This window comes from Lethenteron reissneri, chromosome 8 (assembly GCF_015708825.2).
Source record: "Lethenteron reissneri isolate LAM-NWPU_2019-01 chromosome 8, ASM1570882v1, whole genome shotgun sequence".
NCBI lineage: Eukaryota > Metazoa > Chordata > Hyperoartia > Petromyzontiformes > Petromyzontidae > Lethenteron > Lethenteron reissneri.
Window position 1 is genome coordinate 10,741,092 of NC_083786.1, and position 26,634 is coordinate 10,767,725.

The 26,634-nt window shown below is 48.6% G+C and overlaps 1 protein-coding gene across 8 annotated transcripts in view; it reads right to left on the reverse strand.

Moving 5' to 3' along the window:
* The window catches only part of LOC133361107 (homeobox protein Meis1-like), a 144,960-nt gene that overhangs the window by 34,016 nt on the left and 84,310 nt on the right, over positions 1 to 26,634 (reverse strand). For all 8 annotated transcript variants that reach the window (XM_061579980.1, XM_061579953.1, XM_061579972.1 and 5 more), the window contains exon 9: positions 4,943 to 5,019. In XM_061579980.1, the coding sequence (XP_061435964.1) occupies positions 4,943 to 5,019 (77 nt within the window). The remainder of the gene's footprint in view (positions 1 to 4,942; positions 5,020 to 26,634) is intronic.

The window sequence follows — 26,634 nt, forward strand, 5'->3', positions numbered from 1 at the left end:
GCCCGGCGATCAATGCACGGCGATACTTTGCGTCGATTAAAATTTTAATACGCCACTCCGAAATGGGTAATTTTATATTGCATAATCAAAGGCAATACACGTGTGTTTACAATTCGCTAATTCGGATTTTTGTCACTAATGGGGGACGTTAATTCGATCTTCGCGTCGCATTAAAATTGCATGACGGATATTATTTATCCTTCCGCTCAGTGTCTAACCAATCGTATGTAATAATATGGAAGAGAGACGTGGTAATGTGAAAGATGAACTTGAGTGGAGTACTACTTTAACACCGCTTGTTAGTTTAAGATCAATTTCTTAAGACTTCCTAAAGTACGCGAGACCCTTTTCACAGCCAAAAAATGCATATAATGCATGTTTACTGATGGTATCGCTCTTATATAAATTTCATGGTTTGATGGGCAGGTGATTTTCAGCTCCTCACCAAGCCTATCTGGATTAACACACCTAGCCCGTATCACCCAAAAAAAACCCACCTTATCATCCCCATCAGACATGCACTGCAGCCCACAGCTTACGAACTTTTCAAACAAACGGCTGATAAATGTGCCTTTGCAATCCAGGTGTGATCTGTACATTTCTCTGGGTCCAAATCGTTTCAGTTTGATAACCCCCCCCCCCACACTTTTAAATATTTTTTTCTATAAATGTGTTCCTTTTGAACTTGAATAGCGTAAAATGTTGAACGTTGCTGTTCAGGGGCATCTTGCTGTGAGAACAAGGAATCGAGAGCTTTTTTTTGTTCAGAGACTCATGTAAAATGTGTGCTTTTAAAGAGCACAGAGACACAGATAAATATCCCCTGTATAGCCTGACAGGTTTTTGGGGCAAGTGCTGTTAGCGGGCACCTATGAAGGCCGGCACAGCACACGAGAGGTTGGATAGCCAGCAGCACGCCCGGCCGACTTTGTCTCCCCAATGCTAATGTTTACACACCGCACCAGGTATTCATTTCAGGCTGAGTAGACCTAATGGATGCCCACGACCGGTTCAGATAATCGTCATTGGTGCTGGCCACGAGCGGGAATCGAACTCGGGCCGGCGGGTTCGTAGCGCTAACCGCTGCACGACCGCTCCCCATGCACAGACACGCACATGCGTGCGTGTGCACGTGTGTGCGTGTCCATGCATGGGGAGCGAACGTGTCATAATGGGTGTGTTTTGAATTTACAGGTGTGCTCGCCTTACAGGTAAATCCGCCGAATTAAGGCTGTAGGCTGCACTAATAAATGTACACTTCTGCCAAATTTGAATTGGCAAGGCACTGAAATAATTAGGCAAACATTGCCTAATCGTCGCGTCACCATCCCTATTGTTACTTATTTCCTAAACACGTGCGGTGTAACGATGCTTCAATTCATCCATTCTTAAGGTCTCGACAGGAATTTACGTAGTTGTGCAATTTGTACCTCGTGTGTTTAATATTTATTTGAAAGCAAATTCCTTACCTTTTCTATATTTTGCTCTGATGTAGTTTCGTTGTTATTGTAACTTGCCGACCCACCGGCTACAGGACAACTGTGAAAAAAAAGCTTTACGGCTCATCGGATTCCTCCAGCCTAACTAAAGATGCTGATCCTTAATTCATGAGTTCAACCCGTGCGTCACAATTCACGTACGTGTGTTTTTTCTAGGATATTATTCGGGATGGTGGGAGTGGTGGCGCAGTAGTGGCTGGCACGCTGCACTCCGAACTCGGTGAGATGAGTCCGTTTCACCTCCACACATTCATTAGAGTCGCGTTACGTTTTCTGCCTCTCTTAATTGTTTGAGTTCAGTTTTTAATTAAAACTTGGTTTTAATTGTAAATTATGTGCGGTTTTTTATTTTTTAATTTTTTCTGCAGTTGCTTTTGTAACCTCGTTTTCCCTTGACAAAGAGACGTATGCTCAAAAATGAATGTTCTCTCTGTATTCATGTAAATCATAACACTCATAATCTTCAGCCGGGTGGTCAATCCACTGCACAAAATAGGCCTCCCCCCTCGCCTTACTTGCCATGGGGCTGTTTGACCATACTTCCCCACACTGGTTGCTGTGGGTTGGTGAAGGAAGAGAGGTCAAGTCTGGTTCGGATTATCACTTGCCACTGATGTTAGCCGTGACTGGGACAATGCATTGCAAGCAACTGCTTCTATATGTACCGTATACTGTACTGAACGTGCATATTCATACGGCTTTTACAAAACATGACTGAAAAATCTATTCATTTACCCTAAAGTGAGTTAGTTGGTCTTAAAAAAGAAGATAAAAACCGGTAAGACTTTAATCATGAATTTCATGACACCGTGAGCCCGCTGGCACTAAGTCGCGCTCTGCACGCCTGGCAATTTTGCACACGCGGGGAAGTCGTACACAGGCGGTCACATCTGCAGACTTTCACGTTCACTTCTCCACCTCTGGCAGACCCAAAGCGATACCGTGTGCAAGGCAAGTGCTGGTCGCGAGCGCCTATTGTATGCATGCGTGCATGTTGGACTTCTTTTGCGCCGTACGTAGCCAATCGCAAGGTGAGTGGCCTCTCGTGCAATCGAGGCGGTCACGGTGCACGAGGTGGTGCTATGGCCAGCAACACGCCCCACCCACCCTTGTACCCCCCCGCCCCACTGCTGAGGTTGACACACCGCAGGATCTCGTAGAAGTCTGAGTTGAGCTAAGTCCCGGACTGAAGAAGTCTTGCCCATCCTCTGCCCCCATCCGCACCCACCTCCACTGCTCCATCCTGCGTTGAACAGCGTGGTGACGTATGGATAAAACGACTCCTATGACTGATGTGGCATGGGGTGGGGGGGGTACCTTAGTCCAGCACATCAGTGGATTGACGTAAAAAAAAAAATAATTGCTGAACAAAGGCCCAAAACACCAAGTGGGCGACAACTAAACAGCACTACTGACGGTGTAACAGACAGGAGTAAACACATTTCGTGAGTTTTACGCATCTCAAAATGTGTATGCGTGCGTGCGTGATGCTAACGAAAAAAAAAAGGGACATTCTTAAATTTTTTTGGGACGCATTTTCTATCTGATGCACGGCAGAGAAAATGTCGAAGCGAAGGGGGAGAATACTTTGACGCTCTTAGCCTTAAGCCCACAACTCCTTCATGCAAGGGCAGAGCACTACTGTAATTCTGACCCCGAGGAGGATTTTGCGAGCGCATTTTCGGGGTGACAGGGGTCAGAGGAGGGCCCATGTGCATTTAGCATACCTGAAGGTTGTTTTAAAATCACTGGCAACCACCAACTCAGGATTCCTGCGCAGCTCTGAGTGCAGAATTGAATTACAGGTCAATGCGCTAGAGGGCCTTCGAAAAAACTGGTTCTGGTGTGTACATGCCCATCACGTACAACTTGACGCTATGTTTTAAAGCAATAAAACACACATATGGGTCGTTTGAGGTCCCATCGCTGAACAAAATGCGTTATCAAACCTTAGTGTGATCTTTAGACCAACGACGAATTCAAAGCTTTGATAATATCAAATCGGTGGGTGTAATATTTGTTGAGGGTGGGATTGGTGGTGGTGGTAGTGGTGGTTTAGCTGTTTACATTCTGTGCTATGAACATGGTTACATTATTCATTATTCGTGGCCATAGCGAACGTCAGTGGTCAGTGACATCTGAAACGACTCTGGGCCCCGCTCCCCCTTTGACCAACCTGCACTGACCAGTGTGGTGAAGTATGGTCAAATAACCCCCATGTCTTGTACAGTGTAGAGAGGCTTTCATCCAGCATTAGATTGACAAAGGGCTGTAAATGATATTATCATTCAAAATGTTATTATTTACCATTAATAGTTTCTCACTAACAAAGCTTATTAAATACGTATTTCGTAGTTCACTTATCCCTTGCATTCCAAATAGTGCTTGTGCCATAAGTGTGGATATAAAACACCAAATGTGCTTACTTATATCCATGCTGTGAAATATTCTTTTACTCTGATTACTTTCTATTTTTTGTAGTTAGTCTCTCTGAACATGACCCTGCAATTGATTTTCAGGTGCTAGTGAAGTGGAGTCCTTTTCAGAGTGGATTTTAGTCACATTGCACTCAAGTAATAGAGGTCCACTCCATCATACACCATGGCTAGGATGCTTACATTAACAGCAGGCTTTGTAAGCACAATGCATTGTAAGAATTGAGCTAAAGAAAGCCGAGGGCTGAGTACACACCCAAGAGCATCACGCGCCACTTCTGCTGACACGTGATTATTAAGAAATCGTAATTATTACAAAACGACGATGACACGACGCCTTGACGTTAAATTTAACTGCACAAGTGAAGCCCATTGTGCTAAGTTGTCATCGGAACCACAAGCGTCCAACATGCTTACCAAGAAACTTTAAAGCAAAAAAGCAAGAGAGAAGCTTTTTACAAAGAAAGAGGAGCGAGCGAGCGAGAGAGAGAAAAAAAAAATGCTGTCCGGTGACTTGCTAAGCGCGGGATAAAGCTTTGGACAAATCCCTCAGGCATTGTCCGCCTGCACAGACCAGATAGGAACCTCTTTTCTGTAATGAATCGAGATAACTAGCAAAAGCCAAAGACTGGTTGCTTATAATCAGAGGCATGAATTTCACGTGAAGAAAAAAAAAAACTACATTAGCCACACACACAATGATGGCTCCGCGAGACCACACGGTCTGTGCAGTTTTTCACGTCGGTAGTTTGCTATCACGCCTTAACCCCTCGCTCGCCCACAATGGAAACGACGCCGCCACCGCAATTCTGAACTTGGCACAAAGGAACGCTCGCCTTCTCCAGCCCCATCCGACACACGCCGCCGCGGTAGCAGCGGCGGCGGCAGTAGCGGCACATCCCAACGGACAGACGCAGAGGCGTAAGAATAAGCCTGGGGAAAATCCGGGGATTTGGACGTTTGGAAAGCGTTGCGGGGGGCGCCACTGATGAAGCACGCGGCACTCACCAGTTGTTGACTTGTAATATGGTCAATCCGGTGTCCTGCGCAAGTTGTTTCTTTTGTTCTTCTGACGGGTACGGGTGCTGGAATATGTAACACAACAACAAAAAAAAAGGAACAAGGGTCGGGGAGTATACACGAGACATCCCATTAGCCCGCGGAATTAATTACCGAGAGCGACGCATCACGCACGTTTCTGTGCGCAGCTATTGAAATTTTCAGCGGTGCAAAAAAAATATGGGGGGGGGGGGGGGGGGGGAATTTATTTATTATTTCATCACACTCTTTTTTAATCGTCACAAAGATTAGCCCAAGAAGGTGATGACAGCTCTGTGATTTCCGCTTTTGGAAATAATTAAAACGAGCTGCCTTTGCATTAATTTTCATTTTCATTGCATATTATCGCTTCTTATCATTTTTTTTTTTACAAATTTCATCACACCCCATTGTTGAAACGCACACACTTAGCAAAGGGCATTTTGCTCTTATCTTATTTTTAATTAGATTTATTTAACTTTACAGCGTCGCTAACTGGTCACAAGGGAAGGATGGTTTCGTTGGGGAAATCTACAACTCGTCGAAACTATCTCCACAATTGAGGATAGCAATTTTATTGCAGTAATTATTGCCTCAATTACAATGTAGTGTTCTCGTGGAACAATCATACTTTCAATGCTGTCGTTTTTTGTTTGTCTGACCTAAAATATACACACATCTGACGTACAATCAGGCCAGTTTCATCACCGTGTTCTGCAGTGGTTCTACGCTATTTTTAATTTAAACTGCAGATTGAAAGTTTTCCATTATATTTCCTGATCGCCTTTTTTCTATCCTACTCAGTGCCCCTCTGCAATTATACAGCAAAAGTACACTACAGTCTTGTATTTCGATGCTTTTTTTTCCACGACACATAGAATTTCCCCTGCAGATGCTGTTTACTTTGCAAAAAAAGCTTTTGCTCTCCCTGTTGCTTTACAAATTAAATCCACTTTTATTCCTTACTGCTTAGCTCCGTCAAATGCTCTGCAGCTGATCGCCGGTGTATCCGGGTTGAAACCGCCTGTTTGTTGCTCGGTACTGTGTCTGACTTCACGCTCTACGAGATGAGAGCCTCTTCTGTTGGGATCGATGGGGCATCGTGCCGAACGACACGCGGCACAAACTGAAAACGCGACGGAGAGTTGTTCGTATGTTTTATATCTGTTGAACTTCTTTAGCACCGTACGTAGCCAACCGTTATAATCGGAGTTTTTAATCTACATTCAAAAGTGCATAGCTCCAGTGAGGTCCTTATATCGGAAGGAGGAGTATTCCAGACGGTCGCAGAAGTACATCTCAAAGCTCGTGATGCGGTAACCGTCTTTGTACACCACAACCGTGAAAAACTACGCAGTCGTACTTTCTGTAATCCATGAGAAACCAGTCAGACACAAAAGTGCGTGCAAGCTGGTGACTTTTTGTCCACCATCTACAGAGAGTGTCAGATTTGGTTTATTGTAACCTAGTCAGTGGCAAATTGTCCCAGCAGTGATCAGGGACGGCTTTCCCACGTCAAGCCCTTGAGGCGTAAGGTGGCAGTAGGCAATGTTGGCTATATCGTACTGATGATTGCTAACAAGGATGAGATCATATACGGTCGTTTCAATGTCCTGCTATTGTTTAAAATCTATATTTACTCTTTTGATTTGGTGGCCACAAACAAGGCAGTGTGCATTACACACGCGGTTTATCGAAGTCACGCGCGTGACAAGCAAGGCATGATGGGAGGACCGATCTCCCGTGATCGCAGCCGCGCCTTGCGCTGTCTAGAAATCCCCCTTTGAGGGGGCAGCAAACGAGTCAATAAACACGGACGTCTGGACAAAGTGACCCCGTCTCAGCTTGGGCCGTGGCGCGACGCTGTTACTGTTATCACGAGGGCGAGACTCGGCGGAGGCGGGGATCAGAAAACGCCTCTGGGTTTCTACAGCCACTTCCCTCCCGTGCCCCTCCAACCGATCGCCGGCCTCTCATGCCCTCGCATGCCCTCTCGGCTTCCACGCCTTTGTTTTGGCACTCGACGCCGGCAACCAACCACGTACCGTTCCTGCCGACCATCCCCACGTACCATCCCCGCGTACCATCCCCATGTTCCATCCCTGCATACCGTTTCCACATACCATCCCAACGTACCATCCTCACGTACCGTCCCCACGTACCGTCCCCACGTACCATCTCCACGGACCATCCCCACGTTCCATCCCCACGTACCATCCCCACGTACCATCCCCACGTACCATCCTGCATACCATCCCCGCGTACCATCCCCACGTACCATCCCCACGTACCATCCCCACGTACCATCCTGCATACCATCCCCGCGTACCATCCCCACGTACCATCCCCACGTACCATCCCCACGTACCATCCTGCATACCATCCCCACGTACCATCCCCACGTACCATCCCCGCGTACCATCCCCACGTACCATCCCCACGGACCAACCCCACGTACCATCCTGCATACCATCCCCACGTACCATCCCCACGGACCATCCCCACGTACCATCCTGCATACCATCCCCACGGACCATCCCCACGTACCATCCTGCATACCATCCCCACGTACCATCCCCGCGTACCATCCCCACGTACCATCCTGCATACCATCCCCACGGACCATCCCCACGTACCATCCTGCATACCATCCCCACGTACCATCCCCACGTACCATCCCCACGTACCATCCCCACGTACCATCCCCGCCTACTGCCCCCGCGTACCCGAGCACCGCGGCGCGTCTGACGCAGTATTTCACTCCGAAGGACCTTCGGCTTTATGATGGTGGCAGCGGTTATTTATTTTAAAAGAACGCAGGAGTCGCATTGCTTACGTAAAGTGTGGACATCGTTCGGAAGGTGGGGGGGGGGGGGTAACAGTGGGTGGGGGGTAACAGTGGGTGGGGGGCTTTGTGGGCGCAGAATTGGAAATTCATTGACAAACCACGTTGCCACGCGACGGGTTTGAAATATAATACTACGGCGGAGATTCCATATTAAAAATAATAAAGGAATTGTAATCGCATTAGCCACTCTAAGCCTGTCGCCCGTCTTAATGCACGGAACATCCGCGATAACCTTATTTCCCCCAATAGCTGACACCCAAGAAGATTTATTTGCTAAATGTTAATGCCAGATTCTCCCAGGCAAGTTGTACCACTGCAAAGGCCAAGCATTCCTTAATTTACACAAATGGTGCCATCCGCCGCTTGTAACGATACAATAAAGGGCAGACGGGTTTGTAGTGGGAAGAGGGGAAATATAACAAATATATCAACGCTCAAGCTAAAAGCGCAAGGCTGAAGAGTAAAACCTAAATAGAAATTAATACGGCGGCGCGTGTTATACGCGCGAGAACGGAACGTGACGTGGAACTAACCAGTGAAAAATGCTAAGCAGAGAGAGAGAGAGAGATGAGCGTGTTTCTTCGTGGCAAATCGTATCACCGAAGTGCTGAATTGTACCGTCGCAGGCAATCAGACAAATGGTAGGCTGCAGCAATCGAGGGGGGTGGCGAGTGGGGAACAATAATGCAGGCTTCGGGGGCCGCTCCGGCCGCTACACTTACAGAGCCCCCCGATTTACCGCGTGGCTTAGGAGCCGCGTCTCTATTTTGTATCAGCCAATTGAACACGAAGACCGCCACGTTGAGTGGCGGGAAAGTAAATGTTGTGGACAATGCGTCGACGATTCGGGGGAGGGCGGCGGACGTCGTGCTTGCATTGAAGCACGCGAACGAGAGGGCACGGGGGGGGGATACGGCGATGCACGCACGCACGCACGCACCCGTACGTACAGGCGCTCGCGCGCCGCTCACGAGCGCACGCGCAAAGTGCGCGGAAGGGCAAGGATCACCACTTCAGCCTAGTTTACTTTTACATTTAAACTATCGGGGCGAACGCGCTGTTAGAGAGTGCCTATTACGCACGCGAGCGCGCGCGAACGCAATCAAGCACACAAACGTGCGCACACGTTGGCTCTGGGTACGTAACCCATTCAGAGATGCGGACATTTCAAATGTTAAATCTGAAACGCGTAATAATTTTTCTAACAGCTATGCAAACCACTGTAATTGTTCATTCATCGATGCAACCATTCATGTACTGAGCGCATCTTGAAATAGAGGCTGTGTGCACAGACCATTTTGGCTCTTTAAATCGATTGCATACGTCTAAGAACGGTGGCATTTTGTTGTTATTTCAGCTTTTAAAGAAAGTGGACATGCGTGGCATTGCGCGCTGTCCAAATACGACAAGTCGATCTTTCACTCCTCTCTCTGGTCCGGAGAAGAGCCATTGCGCAGCACATTAGCCCCTCTGTGTTTTTTTCTGTTCGGGGGCTGTGTTAATGACGAGGCTGTTGATGAGATTCTTTCGCGGGAGGATTTGCGCAAATCCACGGAACGTTGCCGTCTCTCCCAGCCGCTCGACGTCTGTCACTTTGCGTCTGCGCCACGATGTTTGGAATGGGACCCCACTGGCTAACGGCCATCAGCGTGCAGTCATGTAATCCAGAATCCCGCACTCTTACCCCCCCCACCACCGTCCCACGCCACCACCAGCCTTGCCCCCTCCCTCCCGCCGCCAAACGATCCCCTCTCCGCTCTTTCTGCTCCCCTGTGAAAGGGCCCCCCCCACCCACCGTCCGTCTCACGTCTCACGCGGTACGAACTCCGGGGGGCCATGTGTGAGGCTCTCTCCCCCTCGGGCCGTGATGACACACGCGTGCAAGCTGGCTGGCTGGCCGGTTCGAGCGAGGGAGCGAGCGCCGTTATGACGCTGGAAGACCGCGCAGGAATCCCGGAATCCCATACGGGCGCTTGCCGCCAACGCTCGCTTGGTCGATCGCTTGTTCGTTTCGGAGGGGATTAAGGAATGTTTAAAAAAAAAGAGGGGGGGGGGGCGACTCGTTTGATGCGCGCACATTTTAAAAAATAACATCCTCGCGCAAAATGCCGCGGAGAATAGTTGATTGTTCGCATGTGCTCATCTAGACTAAACAGTAGGAGCGAAAAAGATCTAATGCAAGATGTGAAACGCCATAGAGACAGTTGTTTTGCTGGTAATAATAAATTCGACTCCGAAGCAACAATTCAGCATAATATTTTGCAGGCCGCTCTAAACATGTTTTCCATTTAAAGGCACAGATTTGGCTGTAGAAGTTTTATGACAATGTACGGTGCAGTCTACTACAAGCCGACTTACACACCTTGGTGGATTCTCACACATCTAAACAGATTTATTTACACGCCACAACAACGATACCAATTTAAATTTACGCTGCTTCCAAAAGCAACTGCATCTCAAGAGGCTTTACGAAACGTTGCAGGGCACTAAACACATTGTGGTGAAGCAGTGGTGCAGTGGTACACACACACACACTGCACTCTGAACCTGAGCACCCGAGGTTCAATTCCCTACCATGGCTGACAGAAGTGCTGAACAATATCAGATCTGGTCCTGAGCCACTCGTTTTCACCAACCAACACTGACCAGCCAAACAATCGCCATAATTGACGCGTTGTGGGGAGACCTTAACCCAGCAATGGATTAACAAAGGGCTGTAAATCACGTATCAAAGTCTGAATGATATATGACAACTTGACTAAACGATGCACATGTGTAATACACATGGCGAGAGGTAGGGCAGTGGTTTACATATCACAATACGATTTCCTGGCAGCCCTAGAAAAAACAGCAGGACCCTCAAAAACGAGCAACACAAGTTCAAATCCTCACTTTGGCTGAATCAACCAAACAAGCATCAGTCACCAGTGACTGCCCTTCACCAACTAACAAGTCCCATGGAGAGACGGGCTCCTGCCATAGGAATGTGTACCTTCCGCCACTGGCTCGGAACGACCGAGCCAGATGAGCGGCCCCCAACACTCGTTGGGGAGCATGGGGACGATTCTAAATTGTGTTGTTTTTTTTTGTTATTTCTGCCGCAGCAGATTTCCACCGAGACCTGGGGCTTGTGACTAGGTGTCAGCTGTCTGGCCAGGATGTGTTTCCCCTTGTAGCGGGGCCAGGCTGCAGCCGTGCCGGGACCATCGAGGGACAGGACGTCTGTGGCCTCGCAGCTCTGGCTCAAGCCGCCGCGCACCCGCGCCGTACGTACGTACTGTACGCTGAACTTCTTTCGCACCGTACGTAGACAGCCACGCTCATCGGAGGTGCGGGGGGGGGGGAAGGTTGGCTACGTGCGGCGCGAGACTAGTTCACCGTACATATCGCGCCACGGGGTGCTGAGCGATCATAAACCGCACTGTTCAAAGTCAACATATGAACGCGTGATGGAGAATTTGTCGGAGAGCCTGTCCCCGCAATGACATTGTTACATAAGAACTTTTTTTTTCATGATTTTTTTTTAGTAAGTAAAAAAAAAATCATGATGGGATTGGAGTTTGTACGATGATAGGATTTAAGTAGATATTAATCGCCAGAGTTGGATTTTACAACCGCGTGTCAGATACCTGTCAATACGTTTGATATCTGTCAGAAAACACTTGGGCTATCTGTTATTGATCTTAATAAAAAAAAAAAATCACACACGCGCATACATATAGATACACTCCTGCACCCATACACACGTGTGTTCAAAACACACCCATACGCATAAGGTCAAAACAAAGTGGAATCATGTTTTTTTTTGTAACAAGCAATGTATTGTGCATTTGCATGAATACGAGAAAACGCTTTTCGGCTGCATACAGCGTCTAAATGCAACCACATCTGTCTAGAAACAGCGGGTGTATTTATTGTATTGAGAGAAAGAGGCAGTCAGCCGTCGGCGGAGAAATGAATGGTATCCTGAGCCTGAACTTTATCAGTGGCAGGGAGTCAACAGCACGGGGAGCAGGGGAACATTCTAGACTCTTCACAAATCCAGTGATAGAAAAAAAGTCAAATTGTGGGGTCTTTGTTAAAATGCATTAAGATGAGAGCCAAGAGAAAAAAATGGAAATCTCAAACGTAAGAAATATAACGTGGAAGCTTGCAGTGATACCGCCCTATATTGAGTTACTTTAACGAGGCATTGTATAGTGATATAAGACAAAGCGAGCATTGATATAAAACAAATAATTCAACTGGATGATTTTATCTCACGTGTCACTACCAGTATCTGCGTAACATTGCATTACGGTAATTGAATACAGTGTACTATCAAACCGAGGGGTGGACTTCAAAGGAAGGACATTTCTCACAGTTGTTATTTAATCCATCTATTTGAACCCAAAAAAAATGGGTCCAATGCTTTCTTTTTTATATCTGTTTCCGTTCCGAATGTGCCTGCATTTCATACAACACCAAAAGCTAACGACTCTGACAGTCGAATACTCAAGTGGGTGGTTGAACCTCACCGTCCGCAGACTGGGATAAACTACACAATGTGGTGGCCGACCCTTTCAATTGCCTAACAATTGGCAATGTGTGCATTCGCATTGAGAGGCAGAAAGAGGAACGCGTGGATTGGAGAACAAACGCATGTTGAAGACACTGTTCTAACAGTTAGGAAAAGGAAGTGCGCTGGGGTAAAAGACATTCAGTCGGATAGACGATGGCTGGTGGTCGAGACTAACAGTGGAGTAACAGTCAAGGGAAGGAACGTACGTGCACTGGAGAGATGGAGCGAAGAATTGGGCTCGTGTGCAGGTGTTAGGTGGGTTGTTCCTTTGCACACCCATGCAAGTCTGGGATAGCCTTCATCCAGCAGTGGAACGATCATAGCTGACGACGATTATGATCATCATGGAGTACGTCCCACACTCGCGTACAACCGGTAGCATGAAGACGGCTTCACGTAATAAAACACGAAGAGCCCCAGCGCTAGCCCTGGCTATTGGCAGCTGATTGTTACAGACGATAACACGTGTAAAGCACGCAGGAAATATTACAAAACAAATAAGCGCCTTCGAAATTAAGAATAACAGTCGCCGGTACTCGAAAAATCATCGTAATAAAGCGCGTGAAAAAATTTAATAAAAACATGACTTTGGCCAATGATGCAGAAAAATAAAGTACAATTAAGCGATGGGTTTTTAAGATGAATAACTCTATTCTCTATGCCTGGTTTAATATTCATTCACTCCCCTAGTGAGTAGTAATGTTTTTAGCTGGACAGGACCCAGACGACTGCACACGAGACCAGAGATTCAACTTGTTCTGGATATTCTCCAGCAATGAAGCGATGTAGACAAGCAAAAACACGCATGCCTTAACTATTGCAATGGAACACATTATTTAGTCACACTGCATTGGCAGTGGTGGACGGACACAAGCAACACAAATAACAACACATTCATCAGCAACACAATTGGCCTTAAAATATATCTATATAATATATGCCACGTTTTAGGCAATGGTCCGTCTTTATAGCACATAGAGAGGCCAGAAAGATAATGGATAACAGTTGGAGACTTGATTCGAATTATATATTTTTGTGTTAGGTTTGTTGTCCCTCGGCACGTACGGTGCGAAAGAAGTTCAACATACATATGTTTCCTGAGAAACAGGTTTGTAAATTGGCACATGAATAGTTCCCATGGGTAGACACTGAGTAAAATAAAAATAAAAACCTTCAATAATGTTTTCATACATTTGTATTCTCCCTCAGTTATCTTCATGGATGTGGGAAAATCTCGAATTTTTTTTCCGGCTAAATTCACCCGTGAACGCTGCTTACCATCACACCCATTCCTCGATCCCCGCAGTGCGCTGCTAAATGACTTGAGCCATTTCAGCGGAGTTCACCGGGATAGGTGGCGTCAGTCGGAAATCCCCGACGTGCCACGCAACATACCGTGAGCCATCGTGGAAACGGAGCGGGCTCAACGTTATAGAGTGTCCCCGTCGCGAGCCAATCCTGAGGTAACCTTTTGTCTCCTTCCCCAACCTCTTCCTTCAACCACAACCTCCTCCTCCTCCTCCCACCCTCGCCCCCCCCCACCACCACTCTCACTCCCTGCAAAGCCCCAATCTGCCTGCCCCCCCCACTCCTCCATAGCACCCCCCCCTCCCTCCCTTCAACCCTGAAACCACCCCAGAGTTTCAGAATGGAATCTCCGATGTGATAAAACGCATCTATCATCGCGGCCCCTGCTATCGGCCCCCAAGATCTGCAAGCGAGAAGTACTGATAGCAATGGCTTGGGAACGTGGTGATGCCTACAGCTTAAATAAAAGATAAAACCAAGGGAAACGATTCATGCCATTTCCAGCCTTTAAGGGATATTGCTAAGTTGTTGCCATGGTTTTGTTTAGGAAATATGAGAAGCGAAGATGTACACACGGCCGACGCGATACAAAAGGAGGCGAGAGCTCGGTCGCACCTCTCCCGCTCTCTCTCTGCGTGCACGCACCTGGCCGCTCGCATTCTAAGTCGCTGAAAACTAAAACCCCTCGCTCCGGCGAGCGACCACGAGGCACACATAGCACAAAATGATGAATCGTCGGCGTGAACACGTTCGTGGGAGACGCTGTCGCGCTTTAACGGTTTATAGCGCACTGGGGGCTGGTAATCCAGAGCTCACCGGTTCGATTCGCACTCCCGGCGTGGCTGTTGAAGGAATGGGGGTGAGTTTCTAACCCCCCCCCCCCCCCCCGCCCACTGCTTCTGTCCACCGAGAACACTGCCCGACAACCTGCGGATCTTGAAGGACTGCTGCTTCGTGAGACGTTATTTGTTAAGGACCAGCGCCGTCTCGTATTCACGTTGCGTTACAGCTCTTCATGTTTTTTTTTTTTACCGAATTCGAAAAAAAAGTCTCTTCTTGTTATTTTGGTTGCCGACCCCTGAACTCGAAGTACAAACTGGGGTCGTCGCGGTTGGTCGACGGTGGGGCAAAGTGTGGGTACTCAGACGTCTGTCTTTGACAAGTGCAGCATTGCCGTGTTTGTCAATCCACTGCCGGTTGAGGGCCTCCCCATACAATGCGGGTCACAGGTATTCTTTGACCAAACTTGACCACGCTGGTCAGTGTGGGTTGGCGAAAGGCAGGGGAGCATAGACGTCTAATAGAAGTACATTACAAAAAAATGTTTTGTTGTACTGCCCCGTGATATTTCTCATATTTTTAAAACAACATTTAAATAAGAAAATATTATCAATTAATTAATTCATATACTTCATCTAAATCAATCTCAACAGTCTTTAGAAATTGTTCACATTTCAGTTTTTACAGAGGGCTTGATCGCCGGACCAGGGGAAATCCCACACAGATGAAGCGCACCCTGCATGAAATCCGATCAATGCGCTGAGTACACGTTGCGTTGATAGCTTGGCAGTACGACGCGTCTCTCTACCACGACGCATCTCTACCACGAAGCATCTCTACCACGACGCATCTCTACCACGACGGATCTCTACCACGACGCATATCGAGCCGTCATATCACCGCTCCTCAGCGCACGCTCCGAACTCCTGGGCTCCGGCGGGCGAGATATTTCAGCGTTGCCGAAGACACAGTGCATCGCCTCCGTTATAAGACATACATACTCCTTTATTGTCTTCCCCCCCCTCCCCCCTTTTTTATGTGAACTTAAAACGCGCGACACATTTCGCAAACAGCTCGGGGAAGTCGCAGAGTCAATTATACCAAACGCGTCCACACGTCCGAGGCTGTTTGACGCAGGCCAAAAAAAGCATCGACGCGCTTGATTTGCAAACAAACACCGCTCTCCCCGTGCCCATTAGCCCGGCTTGCTTGAAGCACTTTTTTTTTTCAAATTAAGTGGCCCTTCTCCTCCTATCAAAGCGTTGACGAATGAGAGATCAGGGCATTAAGGGAGCGGGCGGGCAGGCGGGTGGGTGGGTAGGTGGACGGACGGACGGGGGGGGATGCTCCTAGATGTTGAGAGTTGCCGTTAAGTTGATGCTCGAGGCTCGCCTCCTCCCCTCCCTCTTTGGCGCCCCCCCCCCCCCGTTTTTTCTGAATGTCCTCTGCCATTATGCGCGATCGTGGCCCACGGAGCTCATTTGCAGGCATAATTGAGGGGCGATTGCGGTAATGAGCGACCAGGCTACGTCAGGAGAGGACCTAGCAATTATCTCCGTAGATTTTTTTTTAACAGCCTCGCGAGAAATACAAAAAAAAATCCTAACGTAACCAAAGCACGTGAGAACGGCAGTGGCGATGGCCGTGGTGGCGGTGGTGGCGGTGGTGGCGATTTTGGCAGCGGTGGCACATGATAAGAAATGTTTTGGAGCTGACAACAACAACAAAAACCGTGGTCGTGGCGGTTACTGGGACCAGAATCCCTCAAGCGTCGCGCTCGCACCCATTCATGGCTAATCGCCACATGCAACTCCACGTGCAATGAACTAATTACTGCCCTAACCCGAGCGAAATTGTCCCGAGCAAAGAAGCGCCTTTTGGAACAAAAAGCAGAAGAAATAAAAAAAGGCTTGCATTATCATCCCGAAAGGCTTAATTAACACGTACAAGCATTTCATTATCCGCTCTAAGGGTTCCACCATGTTCGCGCGCAGGCGGGAAAAATTATACGCCCGAAATGAACAACCAAAATTAAAAAAACAACAGCAGGAGAGGCATGCAATTCACTCGCCGCGTGCCTGATATGATTCACGGTGCCTCTGCGTTGTGTTATTTTTGGATGGGCTATGCTAATTTTTACATTATTCATTGGACGAGCCTTTTTTCTCAAATGCAAAAATAAGAATGTGTAGCACCTAATTGTCTTCTGCAGGGCTCGTGTAGGCATGTAATGCGGTTCGTGGACGTTGGTGAGGGGGGGGGGGTGCGTACATACGTGTACGTGAGAGCGCGTGTCTATTTAATTGTCGTACGTTGTCGATGTGGCTTTCCTTTCTGCGCAGTGGGTCCCATTGCACGGACGAGCTGGGCCGGCGGGTTTCGGGCAAACAAAGAGAGGAGTCTTGTGGGAAGGCGCGCGCTGCTCCACGTCGGGTGTAAGGTTCCCGACTTCCCTTGCAGTCGTGCGCACAGCGGTCTTCGGGTGAAATGTTTGGGTTAAGAGTCGCAGTTTGGAGGCTGGAGGTGGTTGTGGTGGTCGTGTTACAAACACCGAGGACCAACGCAATTTGGTGCCCACTCTGGCACTCCTTCAGGACTCGTCGTCGCCAGTCCACGGCACCACGAATCACGTCAAAAAGAAACGGGCGGCGAAATCTAGACGGCTGCTTCAAGCATGGATGCACTATGTTGAACTTCTTTCGCACCGTACGTAGCCAACCGTGCTCGTCAGAGGTGCGTCCTGCACTTGGTCCCAAATTGCTTGAGGCTACGGGACGACGGACGCACCCGGGAGACGGGAGAGTGACAGCGCCGGCGCTCGAGACTAACGGCGGAGTGGCAGCCGAGGGAGAGGAGCCCAGCCGAGAGGGCCTCCACAGTGGAGATGGAGCGATTAAATCAGCTCGCGCACACGCGCGGGTGCCAGATGGATTGTTACGTTACGTGACAAGAACGTGAGAGATGGTGGTGGATTGAGGAGGCATTCATCCAGCAGTGGATTGATCGTGGCTGTCATTGATATTGATGACGATGATCGGACACCCTATTGGGAGGGCATATTCAGTTTCCGCAGCCCACGCCATTGCTCAAAGAATATATATATATTCGCGTGACACAGACAAACGTCTGCTGGTCCGGCTGACCACAACGGCCTCAAATCGGCAATCCATATGTGCAGTGGCTGAGAAAACGTTCTCCCTATAGACGCGGCACTTTAGCATGAGCCGGAAAGAGAGTACTTCAGGATAAACTCTCAGAGACATTGAGCAAGTGTCCCTTTAAGGCACGGAGACAGGGAAGCCGCGCGCGCTTGACGCACTCCAGGGTAACCTTTCCGTAACCAGAGCGCAGCAGCGGCAAACGCTGATGAGTCCCAAAAGAGACGAATCTCACACGCGCGAATCCTTTTCCTGAGACTCCCCGTGTCAAGTGTCAAATGCCCCGTTGGCAGCATTCAAATTCGCCCTATTACGTGCGGATCGTCGTAAGGCAGGTATTATATGGATCTTTCCCAAAAGGTGAAACGTCCGTGCAAGAGGGCATGTGTCACTACGCCTGCACTGTACCCATGGATATCGCACGCCACGTGTTTGTGTTACGTCGACGGTGAAATATATTGCTTTAAAAAAATACAAGGCGGGTAAACGGGATTTGACAATGGATATTAACCAATAAATACACTCGCGCAAAGCATTTACATTTTTTAGTGTAATAATCTTGACGCCTAATGTGCCTTACTCTATTACATTACATGACTATTACACAAACGTAGGACTTGCACATGAGCCAGAAATGTTGGTGTGAGTCTATTGTGGACACTTATCACATGTAGAGTGCAACATTATAATTACGGATAATTTCCTTCAACCGATCTTTCTGAAAAATATAACAATTCCCATATATATATATGAATATAATGTCCTGTATAAATGTTTATAACTGTGCAATAAACAAGGATAACATCAGTGGGGAGTGGATTAACAAATGGCTGAATTTCTTTTGCGCAATTATATTTTAACTTAAGAAGATATAATCATATACTTTACAGCCCTTTGCCATCCACGTCGGTTGTTTGACCATACTTCACCAGTGCGGCCGGTGCGTGGGTTGGTGAAGGGAGAAGGAGTGGCCAGGACTGATCACTCGCCACTGATGTCAAACTCAGACCAACGGGTTCAACGGGCAGTGCGCTAACCATCGGATCCATCCTGCATCGTCAATTCTCACATGATCATCGCTAACATCATCAGCCATGACCTATCGACTGCTATACGAAGGCTTCTCCCAAGCTGAACTCGCAGGAAATATAATCAGCCCACGCGTTCGTATGAATCCTTGCATCTGTTCGGCCGCGCGCTGCTGACGTCAATGTGTCTAACGACGCGCCGTGATTAATTGAAATTCAAGCCTGGCCCCCGACGTTGGTGCAGAATCAGGTTTTTTTTCTTCCACCAAACACCAAAAATTTGTCCTCGCCGCGTGGCCGCGAGCGAACGTGCCGAAACGCCCTCGCGGTCGCTGTTCGTCATCGCCGCGCCGTCACCGGGACTTGTTCGACCTCCCCGCCGGAACGATGATGGACTGTTAGTAGCGGCGGCGGTGGCAGCAGCAGCAGCAGTATTATTATTATTATCCCTTCACGCCGCGTGTTAGGCGAGAAAAAAAATCGCCGACGTAACAGCGGGGGATGTCCGTGCAGCTGCGTTGCGAGAGGGCGAGCCGGGCAGGTCGGCCGGCCCGTGCGTATGTGCCGGTCGGAACGGCCGGCCGACCGGACCGTGCGTACGGGCCACTCTCATTCAACCCCACGGCGTTGTTCGAGGGTAAAGAGGTGTCACCAGTGTCACAAAGGCTTTCGCAGATCGAATTTAAGGAGGATGCGGGCGGGAAGTTATTTACAGATGACTACTCGCTCCCTGCCGCCGCCGCCTCCTCCTCCTCCTCCCCGTTCCCTCCCGCGCCGCTGCCGTGTCCTCTCAACCCTTCTCACATTCCGTGCCCTACCTCAGCCATTTCAGACCGAACGAACCACCACCACCCCCACACCCTCCCACCTTCTTTCCAACAACCAAATCAACGACCATCTACCCGATCCCCCCACCACCCCCCCCCCCCGTGCTCCCCACTCTCCCTCCTTCTCCTCCCTCCCTCCCTTCCCTCCCACGTCTCCCTCCCACGGCCCTCCCCTCTCATCCCCTGGGCCTGTCAAGCCGTAATTGATGATGTTTTGCGATGACCTGTCATGCTTAAACAAAACCCCCCACTGTTAGTGGATGATAGAAGCAAATTAAATTTCCAACCTGCAGAGAAGAGAGCTGGTTAAAGGTCCTTTTTTTAAAGGCAGATCAATCTGAATGCATTTCGTGTGATCCAAACATTTATACTCACACACAACACAAAAAAAAGAGATTGTAGGCTTAGGTTTTTTTTAATGCCTCGTGATTTGCCGCATTGTACATATTCCAAACGGAGTTAGCGTCGGGGCGTTGGGTGGACGTGTACGCGCGCACTGCCTACGGTAGATGCGCGGTGACGGATGGGCCCGGCGAGCGTGTAACATTGGTGGCGGGTAGCGCGGTGACTGCTGAGAGCCCTTTAAGAGAAATCCGCTAACCAGACACAAAATACGAGCAACGCCACCCGTGTGGTCGCTCGCAATGCGCTGCTCGGCGTTGTGCACATTGCCAGCGCTGTGCTTCGCTGCCGTGCGGCGGTTGGCCTTACCACGAAGCCGGTGGCCTAAGTTCGATTCCTGGCTACGGCTGACAGGGCCAGGGAGAAATACCTGAACCGATGCTGTGCTCCGCTTTCACCAACCCGCACCGATCCCCGTGGTGAAGAGAAAAATGGCCAAACAATCTCCCCTCGTGGACCGTCAGAAGAACCTTTGTCCAGCAGCAGATTTACAAAGGGCCTTTGCCTTTGTTTTACATTTGCCTCACGTCACACAGAGGCAAATAATTGAATGTGGCGTTTATTTCCCTCTTCCTTCCCGTCGTTCAGTCTATCTATCAAAATTGACTCACCTAAATCCACCAAGCACGGTAACCATCCCAGCGAATATCCATATGCGTGTACGTATCAGAGGGCACGTAATATCAGATACCACGGGGTCTGGCTTTTGGCAGATATCGAGGTTTGGGCAGGTATCTGGTGTATGCCTCGGTGTAATATGTATTACAATTCTTAACTCCAAATGCACCCGTTGCAAACGTGATGGCAATGGACGTTGACAAATGGGAGCTTGATGGAGGAACCAGATACGGAGTGCGCGGCCGAATCGAGGCACTTTAACTCGCCGCCGCCACCGCCGCTGCTGCTGCTCCTGTTCTCGGTGTCCGATCTGAACCGAGTTTGTAGAATCGTCTAAGCAAAGATTCCTCCCACCGGTGGGGCGGGCGGGGGGCGGGTTCCACCCCTCTCGGTCTTCCAAAGCAGACGGAGAAAAAGGTCGAGCGTCGCTCGCGAACAATTTGCGGCGAGTGAAAATGTTGCATTCCCGATCGGAAAGCGGCCAACGCGATTCGCGTCATTTACGCTCGTGTGCTCTGCGTCCCGCGGGTTGCCGTGCTCTCGGCGGCACTGCACAATCAAAATCACGACGCAAAAAAAAGTGGAAACCGCAGTCTTGGCACAAAAGTAACCTCGTAAAAAAAACGGTCCTTTGTGGTAGTTTTTAATACGGGACTTTAGGGGGGAGAGGCTGCAACACAGCGTCTCATTCACCGTTACTGAGCCCCCTATTGAGCCAACCGGCAGTGTTCAGCATGGTGAAGTATGGTCAAAACACCACACGTGACCAATGCGGCATAATGAGACCCTCATTTACAATTGTGACGGGTTTGGAATCGATAGTTTCAGAAATCATTTTTTTTATTCTTAATCATTTATTTTTCGAATTTTCTTTTTCCAGGACAAACGCATTCCAATTGTGCTCTCGGCATCGCGTCCAGAGACGCAGCATTCAGAAATCTCACGAAGCAGTACACCCCCATGTGCCACACAATGGCCCCACGAATACAATTTCTCACAGCAATTCTGAAGTATCCTTCAAATTGGCCCCTCCACACTCTCTATGTAGTAGGGGGCACAAATCTTCTCAATCTCTGCTATGATATTCTCCCATGACAGTAAAACAAAAACTTATATATATGAGTTTAGCTAAATCAAATGCAAATCCAAATTTAATATGATGGGGGGGGGGGGACTGGGGAGAGCTGTGCTGTCAGTTATCACCATCAGTACTGCACTTGAGAAACGAGTTTAATCACAGGTGGCAGAAAACCCAGAATCGATATCAGAACCTCAGCAGTACAAGCTCAGTGTCTCCGACCCCTTCTAAGCCTGCTGGGCTCGAATTTTCTTGATAGGCCAAGTAAAAGATAACCTGCGACGAGCATCCGCAGTGCTGGGTGGAATTGAGTTTCAAGCCCGGTGGTGAAAACGCCGGGCTCGGAACCGTGAGCGGGGGGAGGGAACGCCGCCTGCTGAGCCCGGTGAGACGGGAGCGATTTGTGCGAGCTGACACGGCACGCGAGGAGGCCATGGGCGTGCGAGCGCGAGAGTCGAGGCTGGATGCAACCCTACAACCTCCCCGTACACTCCGCCACCCCCCCCCCCCCTCTCACATGTCAGTGAAATCCACCGATTTGTCCTGGTACAAAGTTGCCCATTTTTTTCTAGCAACAGCTCTACAGACAACTACACACGTTCTGGCCAGTCTAACCATGTGTCACCTCAATCCATTTCCCGGTAAGTCACTGACAACAGGGGAGGAGGCCTTTATCCAGTAGTGGATAAATCACAGCTGATGATGACGGTGGTGAATATGACATGGGAATTTGCGGGTGGAGCGGTAACACAGTGGTTAGCAAGCCGCGCTATGAACCCGCTGATCTGAGTTTGATATCTGGCAATGGCTAATACGAGCAGTGAGTGATAATCTAGACTGGTCATGAACTCACCCCACCACACCTCCCCAACTCGCACTGACCACCGTCATGAAGTATGATCAAACAAGCCCATGACAACACTCCCATGTGTGGAGGCCTTCATCCAGCAGTGGATGAACAAAGAACGTTATTTTGCCAAAAATAATTTCTCGAAACAAAAGGCCGCGTTTTCTACGAAAGACTTCATTTCTGCTCATGTCGGTGATTTAAACAAAAAAATGTTTGCCTCTCTTTCAGTCTGTTTGCCATTTTCTCCAGGTGTAAAATATTGTTCCCTCTTTATAAATACGGGAATTCGCCGTGTACGTCTTAAAGGAGCAAAAATAAGTGTTCGGCAAAGCGTGAAGCACCGTGGCGGCGTCCTGCGCCGTGGCACTCGTGATTACCGCGCAAGATGAACGCGATCATGTGATACCATTCTTTAGCCGTGACCTAGGGCAGGCCACGTGGCGTTAAAAAGGGGAATGACAAACCTCGGCCTCCGTGAAGGATGGCGACGAGTGGTTTACAGTGCGTGGAAATCACGTAGGACGCACAATAGAAGCTGGGGGGGGGGGGGGGTGGGATTTTTGTTTTGTAAAGATACACATCGTTGGGTTCTTTAGCGTAAGTGATTTTCCTCGCGCATTAGCCGGCTTGTTTAAACTTCCATGTTGTGCCACTTTTCCGATTATTTGCATGGGGAACTGTGTCGCTATCGAGGACACCTTTTACGTGTTTGTGATCGTCTTGACAACCAAGACGACTGATAAACAACACAATGCACTTTAACACGTAGGTTTTCGCGAACAATATTATTCATGATAAAGGTTTTTGGGTTGGCCTGTGTCGGGTGGTGGAGGGTTACGATGCATTTCTACTTACGCAATCTAACCCAACAAACCTTTATTATGAACCACAATGCAAGCAAACGCTTTTCTTCTGCGTCGAGCGAACGTCCACGCAGGAGATGGGAGAGTGATGGCAAAAATAATTTCACGTGCGGGCGCTAGTTGGATCATTACATGGCTGGAAGGCGAGAAGTTGGCGGCGGATTGGGGATGCCTTCATCCAGCAGTGGATTGAACATGGACAATGGTGGTGATTTTAATCTGTCGCTGAAGCAATTTAGAGCCAAATCGATGGTACACATCTGAACGAGAGTGACAAATGAAGCTCTTTTCCGGAAGAGTATGACATTGCATCTTGAACCACCATGGAAAGCTGCGAAAAACTCGACTCATTCCATGCCATATATTACAATGAATTGACGCAAATTTGTACGTGATCCCTACACTTAATTTTTTCGTATAAAAGCAAGTTGTAGAAAAGAATAAAAAAAAGCAAGCGAAACACAAACGGACACTGCTTGCAGGATGCTTTTAGCAGAGTGACCAAGGGTCCATATTTTTTCCGGAGTGCAGTGGAAAGGATTGCGGCAACAGCCATTGCCCGGCCACAGGCGATAAGATTAGCCCAACGTAAACATCTCGGCTAATTGTCATCGCCCACCCTTCATTTCCTTCATTTGAGCATCTCAACAATGCCACGTTTTGTTTTGGCCATCGGTCGTTGCGCCCCGGGAATTTAAAAAAAAATGGCCGAACAACGTTCAGATCCGCGCACAACAACAAAAAAAAAGACATGCTCTCTCAAACCGGGTGACCGTTGCCATTTGTTTACCAAGGGGTCAATCCCTTTCCCCGCTCGCTCTTACGAAAATGAGAACGAGAGAATTCTACCATCATTCAGGAGCGTTGCTGGCAAGCAAAACATGTTTTTTCCCTCCTTCCACCGAACGGAGATGCTCTTGTAACAAATGGCGGTTGGAGAGGTGGTGCAGCGGTCAGCGCGCTGCCCTGCGCCGTGACCCAAGCGACCCAAGTTCAATTCAAGATACAGATTATTTCAGTGGCGAATAAAGCAATCCCATTCACCAACCGGCAATGACCGGCGTGGTGAAGTATGGTGGAACATCCCCTCATGATCAACATGGAGAGGGGAGGTCTTCATCCATTGGTGGATTGATTATTGCGGGGATTTATCGTTATATTTGAATTTTTAACAATGTTTATCTCTATCACTTTGCTGATGGACTGTTGATGCGTTTAAGTAGAGGTTTAGTTATTCACAGCGATTCAAGGAAGTCGCGGTTTGATGTACAAAATTTATTATATTTTTGTAGCGAATGTATCGGCCACTAGTGGCTGCAGGGGACATGTGACACCATTACTCACAACGGATAAAAAAATATCTTAATAGAAAAAATGTTATTTTACGTAGCTGAAGAATTTATGTTAATCGATGGATCGCGGACGCCGGTATAAAATATATATTAAAAAATCCCATATTTTTCCGAACCTTTGGCCCGCAAAAGGATTTCTCTAATTTGCTATAGAATCCTCTCATGGCTCTGCGTCAAAATCAAAAAATCACTCAGTACTTCCTTCACTTGGAAAGACCACATCAAGGAGGCGGCAAGGAGCAATAAATCATCGCGCGTATTGACTGAAAACGCCGTGGTGAGGCAGCCGACTGCATACGAACCCCCCCAAGGATGCTTTTTTTAAAAGCCCAAACCAAGTTGCCCTTGATTGAGAACCACTGTATTAAACCAGCAGGGTGCCCTGCCCCTCGGGGGCAATGAGCAATTTCTAGGAGGGCCCTAATTTGTACGGGACACACCATTTTTGGTGAGATCTACTTTAAAACTGATCCAACCGTCTGCCCTTTCCCTCCCTCTTTCAAACCCCATTTAGCTCAGCATGGCCCAAATCGCGTGCACGCTTGCGTGAGCCCCCCCCCCCCCCCCCGCAAATGGCCGTCCAGGTGGCCGCTTTCATCCGGAAGATGTAACGTCACGCTTTCCTTGAAACCTCACGTCAAACGCTGCCCACGCAAGGCCACCGTCGCCGCCGCGTTAAACGCAAACAAGGATAACGCTGCGATAATTGGACACTTTCCTCCGCGCCCAGCGTCATACCCGCGTCGCGCCCCTCGGCGTGTCGAAATCAGACTCCCGCGTTTCGACTGATGTAACCTTGCATTCTGCGGGTGTGGGCAGTGCGACCATGCCGGGGAGCCTTAATTGCTGGAACTTGTCGGAAGACAAAACGCATTCCGCGCCCGGTGCAATTAGCCAGTGGCACTGCTTCTGCTCTCTCCCTAACCACCCACCCAACCACCCACCCACCCCTCTCGCTCTCTCTCTCTCTGAGAGATTGTGGAGAACATTTTCCCCAGGCCCAGCAAAACGGAACAAAACGCAGACAAAACACGTCTGGGGCTGTGAGTCGCCGCATTGTTTTAAGCAGTCCCACCCGGTCCTTTTTGCCGAGTAAATACGGCCACTCAGTAGGAAACTATTAGCATCGGTCAGAACCCGCGCGCACGTACAAAAAAAATAAAAAGCGGAATTTCAGCCACTCGGTAATGCCTGCCCATTGCGAAACGAGAGAATCACGCAGAGTGGGTGCTCGTACAGAGCAGGCCAGAATAAGTAGGTGCCCCCTAATAAATAAATAAATATATATGTGCGAATTGGAAATTGTAAGTTGGTTGAGGCCTAGTGATTTACGTACGCACGTTGAATTTCTTTTGCACCCGCACATAGCCAACCGGTGCTAATCGGGAAAAAATAACTAGGCAGCTAGAGTTCAAGCTTGACACTCGGAATCATCTGAGTTTAAGGCTTTGTGCCACGTGGCTTTCAAGGAAGTGACCTGAGGACGCTCCCGGCAAGTGGGACAAAACGCCGGACATCGTCGGGGAGCTTTCCTGCTAACCTTGCTTCACTCTCAATATTCTCACACGGTCAGCTACGTACGGTGCAAAATAAGTTCAACATACACACATGCATACAATTTAGAATATACTCTCAAATAAATAAATAAAATCATGATAGGACAATCGGGCAAATGTGTATGGCAAAAAAAAAAAAAAAATTGGGGGAGAGGAGTTGCTGCTGAGCATTATTGTATGAACAAACACAAAAACGACTTCACAACATCACCCAAGCTCCTGCGATGTCTACGTACTCCTGCGATGTCTCGCAAGGGGTATGTAGGGTGGCAGCATCGCCATAAACTGCTCTCTGCTGAAATAACAATTAAAACACAGCGATCCTTGGTCTCGTCCTTCTTCCTTACGGCTGATGAGCGATCTTCGGTGCCGATTATTAACCGAAAAAGAAACTCGCCGTTTATCCACATTTTAGCATCGCTTCTCTTCAGGG